This window comes from Solanum tuberosum, unplaced genomic scaffold (assembly GCF_000226075.1).
Source record: "Solanum tuberosum cultivar DM 1-3 516 R44 unplaced genomic scaffold, SolTub_3.0 scf00223, whole genome shotgun sequence".
Classification (NCBI taxonomy): Eukaryota; Viridiplantae; Streptophyta; class Magnoliopsida; order Solanales; family Solanaceae; genus Solanum; species Solanum tuberosum.
The window spans coordinates 686904-691248 of record NW_006239146.1 but is presented as its reverse complement, the minus strand read 5'-3'; the positions used below and the strand labels follow the sequence as shown (position 1 = coordinate 691248).

Here is a 4345-nt window from a genome sequence, read left to right as displayed (position 1 = left end):
ATTCTTTTGGTAGATGTTTAGCTTTCAACATACATCTAGCCATATAAAGAATTGTTCTATTCTTTCTTTCTGCAACTCTATTTTGTTGGGGAGAGTAAGGTACCATTAGAGGGCGACGAATTCCATTAGATTGACAAAAGTCATTAAAATTTTTTGAAGTGAATTCGCCTCCTCTATCGGACCTTAATGCTTTTATTTCACAGCCACTTTCTTTTTCTACAAGTGCTTTGAAATTTTTAAAGGCAACAAAAACTTTAGATTTTTGCTTCAAGAAGTATACCCAAGTCTTTCTACTCAAATCATCAATAAAGAGCAAGAAGTATTTTCTTTTACCAAAAGAAGGTGGATCGATTGGACCACACACATCGGCGTGTACAAGTTGAAGTGGCTTACTTGTTCTTGATGTAGCCTCCTTTGGAAAACTTCTCCTTGCATGTTTTCCAAGAAGACAAGCTTCACACAACTGATTTGGATGTTTGATTGATGGAATCCCATCAACCATGTTGTTGTCTCCCATTGATTTGAGTGCTTCAAAGTTCAAGTGCCCAAATCACATGAGCCAACACCATGAGTCATCTTGCACATTAGCCTTCAAACAATTTGCATCGATGGTTTTAAGATTCAAAGGGAACAACCTATTCTTGGTCATATGAACTTTAGCAATTAAGTTGTTACTTGAATCTCTAAGCCAAAGATACATATTTTTCATATGACTATCATATCCCTTTTCAAGAAATTGACCCAAACTCAAAATATTACTTTTCAATTTTGGCACATAATAAACATTGTTAATCAATTTATGGTTACCATCTTTACAGGATATCAGAATCGTACCTATCATTTCAATTTGGATCTTTGAGGTATCTCCAAAAGACACATTACCTTTCACCGTCTTCTTTATCTCCACAAACTTATCTTTGTGGCCACACATATGATTGCTAACTGATCCATTGTTAAGATATCATGAACTGCAATCATTTGTATCTTCTTTGAGTGCTAATAACAACGTTGATTCATTTTCGTCTTTGTTGTTGCCAACAAGATTAACTGTCTCTTCAACATTACTACGACATTCCCAAGAGTAATGTCCAATTTTATGACAATTATAACACTCAATTTTAGATTTGTCATACCTCATTTCATTTGTACCTTGATAGGCTCCACGTCCTCTACCTACTCGTTGACCACAACCACGACCTCTGAATGACTGGCTACTCTTATCTTCATTGTTGAATTTATTGGTATAACTTCTTCCTCTTCCACAACCTCCACGGCCTCGCCATTGTCAATTTCCTTTGTAACTTTTCTCACCTTCAAATCCTTTGAAGGATGCCTGAGTTTTAAGAAGTTACTCTAGTGGCTCTTCTTTTCTCCTTTTCATTTTCTCTTCTTGGGCTAGTAAAGAACCTTCCAATTGTTCTACCGCCATAGAGTCTAAATCTTTAGACTCCTCAATAGCACACACCACATAATCAAATTTAGGTGTTAAAGAACGAAGACTAGACGGACATCATCTACTTCTACTACTAAAAAACTGCCAAAAAGAGACGGACAAAAACGTCGCAGTCCGTCGCTTTTTTGGCCAAAAGCGACGGAAATGCGTCGCAATTATGTCCGTCGCTTTTTGGCTCGACGCTTTTCAAAAAGCGACGGACAGCGTCGCTAAAATGCGATGGACCGCATCGCATTTTTGAATTTTTTTTTTTTTAATTCTTTTTTACAAAAACGACGGACTCCGTCGCTATATTTTAATTTTCTTTTTTTAAAAAATAAATTCTAAAAGGCAACGCAGTCTGTCGCTTTTGAAGAAATTCAATTTTTGAAATTCCCAGAAAAGCGACGGACAAAAGGACCCTATCCGTCCTATTCTGGAAATTATTTTTTATGCAAATCCAGAAAAGCGACGAACAAAAGAACCCTGTCCATCGCTTTTCTGGGTTTTAAAAAAAAAAACCGAAAAAAGCGACAGACAAAACCATGCTGTCCGTCGCTTTTTCTGCAATTTTTTTGACAGCAGAAACTGGCAGTTTCTGCTGCCCACCTGCAATTCAATTCAATTGATCTATACTATTTAGCCCAATCAAACACATAATTATAAACAATCTACACAAAACATAAAACAAGAAACTTAAAATAACATTCGAAAGTATCTAAATCAAAATTTAAAGACTTAAAAAGTCTTTCAAAATTTGGTTCAAAATTTGTTTCAAAATTACAAAAAAATCATAAAAGTTCACCGATGTAAACTAGGGAGTAGGTCCTACACAATCATCCTCACTATCAGTACTGTAGTCGTCGCTTTCCTCGAGAGCCGAAGTAGTAGTTCCATGAGCGAGGTTCATCACTTGTTTTTGGATTTGCTGAACAGTATTGCTCATGCTTTCTTGTTCAGCTACTCTTCTCCGCTCCGACTCTGCCAGTGCCGCTGTCAGTTTAGCTATTTGATCGGACTAGCAGCAATCTGAACACCGTCAAGTGCCTCGGCTTGACTTGATGATCCAATTCCTTCTAAGCCTGACTGGAGTCATCTTACATTGTTTTGAGAGCCTAGACCATAGACTCTACCCTTGTGTGTCCCCCCTACCACCTTTTCTTTCCAGATCTGGGTGGAAAGTTCAGGTGTCATTTCGATCGAACTATCTAGATTCTCAGGGACATAATGCTAAAACTCATTATGCATATTAAATATAAAAATTGACATCAATATATATACATATCATAAATATATTCACAATTAATATATATTATTCATATTAAATAACTTACAAAAGTTTGTTCGGCTCTTTCCTCCACCCACACATCCGGATCCGACTCATTTTCTTTCTTCCTGGCATAAGTCTTCTTGAAAACCTCTGGTGCAATGGGAGTGCGTCCCAATTCTTTTTCCTATAAATAAAAAAATGAAATTTATAACGATATATATGAATCAACTAATTATTTATTTAAAAGTTTGAATTAGAACTAATTACCATCTCTCTTGCAATTGTTCCAACAGACTTTGCACCTCCGGTGTGTACGGGCCACCCTTAAGACTGCCTCTAGCCTTTTTGGCTTGGTTTGATATTGCCTTAAACTTGTCTGTGTTCCATTACCGACCCAGATCATCAAAAATCATGCGGCAACATCCAATCCGGACGTTCAACACTATCCCAAACTTTCTTTAGCCAGGCAGACAGTCTGGCGGATTCCTTCCTCTCAAATGTGGTCGAAAGGACATGATTTTGCCTCGGCTCCCAAGTACACATAGTCTAAATAAAAAAAATTGAATAACGTAAATTAGATCGATAGTGAAAAAAAGTAAAGTACACTAAACTTAACTAAAAAAATATATACCATAAAGTTATTAAACATCGTCTGGCGTATATTGTTTGGGATCTCGCCCCAAGAGTGATAAGCCTGTGTATATAGTCTCCTAACACAATATTTTAAATCCCGAGCAGCATCTTTTGCCGGATGCCACCTACAAAAAACATAATAAATATGTTAGTTCATGAATAATATATTAAAGTATAAGAAATAAATAAAATAAACTAACAAATAGATAACAAAAGAAATTTACGATGATCCATCCGGCTCAATCATGACTCTACCAAGTTTGTCCTTCTGTCCAGGAACTAGAGGAAGCATCTCATCTGGAGTAGCACTAGGTGTAGCTGTAGATGAGGGTGATATATCAGGATGCACATAACGCGTCAATGGAGGCGTACCGGCCATAGCATTTGACTGCTCGCTACCAGAATCTCTAATCCTCGTGGTATATAACTGAGGAGATGCACCTGTGGGAGATGGAGTATCTGCCGATAAGGGTCGTCCTCGACGAATAGCATGTAAAGGTAGGTCCTCGTAGCGTACTGAAGGCACTGCCTGTGAAGTAGAGGAAACATCTACTGGTCAACGGTAATTAGGATAATATTGTCGAGGATCCGCCGTACCAAACGGAACAGCAAGTATATGAGTATCATGGTTGATGCGCTCTGGCGCAGAAGAAATAGATCCTGCAATATCCTCAGGATCTATGGGACTCCTAGACTTCTTCTTTTTAGCCTGTTTAGTCTGGCTAATTCCAAGATGCTCGCGATGTCTATCACTGTCACCGCCTGATGACATCTGTATGCAAATTTACATGTATAATATATATATAAATCATAAATTCAATAAAATTAGCAAAATACACTTACATATATATACTAGCTAGCTTTCATTCTACACTATTTCTCCTCGCTTGTTTCAATTCCATCATTCTCCCATTCTTCCTCCTCAATTGTTTCATTTTCATTATCGTCATGTTCTTCGTCATCAAATGATTCATTTTCCTCATTCTCGAATATTTCTTCCTCAACATTCA

At 37.3% G+C, this 4345-nt stretch overlaps 1 protein-coding gene and 1 long non-coding RNA gene across 2 annotated transcripts; both read right to left on the bottom strand.

Moving 5' to 3' along the window:
• Positions 1-2300: 2300 nt before the first annotated feature.
• Positions 2301-3010, bottom strand: LOC107062362 (uncharacterized). The gene is made up of 3 exons (XR_001474568.1): positions 2970-3010; positions 2767-2886; positions 2301-2602 (listed from the first exon to the last, which is right to left on the bottom strand). It is a non-coding gene; the product is annotated as an uncharacterized lncRNA (long non-coding RNA).
• A 94-nt stretch (positions 3011-3104) lies between these two features.
• LOC107062359 (uncharacterized) lies at positions 3105-4224 on the bottom strand. The gene is made up of 3 exons (XM_015312905.1): positions 3560-4224; positions 3334-3460; positions 3105-3248 (listed from the first exon to the last, which is right to left on the bottom strand). The coding sequence occupies exons 1-3, from the start codon at positions 3712-3714 to the stop codon at positions 3105-3107; spliced, it is 426 nt and encodes a 141-aa protein (XP_015168391.1). The 5' UTR covers positions 3715-4224.
• Positions 4225-4345: the final 121 nt, after the last annotated feature.

What these genes read in the sequence shown, in the direction of transcription:
- LOC107062359 (XM_015312905.1), bottom strand. Translation starts at nt 3,714, where the DNA reads ATGGCCGGTACGCCTCCATTGACGCGTTATGTGCATCCTGATATATCA. An exon ending in ATTGAGCCGGATGGATCATC is followed by an intron (nt 3,461 to 3,559) that starts GTAAATTTCTTT and finishes TGTTTTTTGTAG; the next exon opens with GTGGCATCCGGCAAAAGATG. An exon ending in CGATGTTTAATAACTTTATG is followed by an intron (nt 3,249 to 3,333) that starts GTATATATTTTT and finishes TTTTTTATTTAG; the next exon opens with ACTATGTGTACTTGGGAGCC.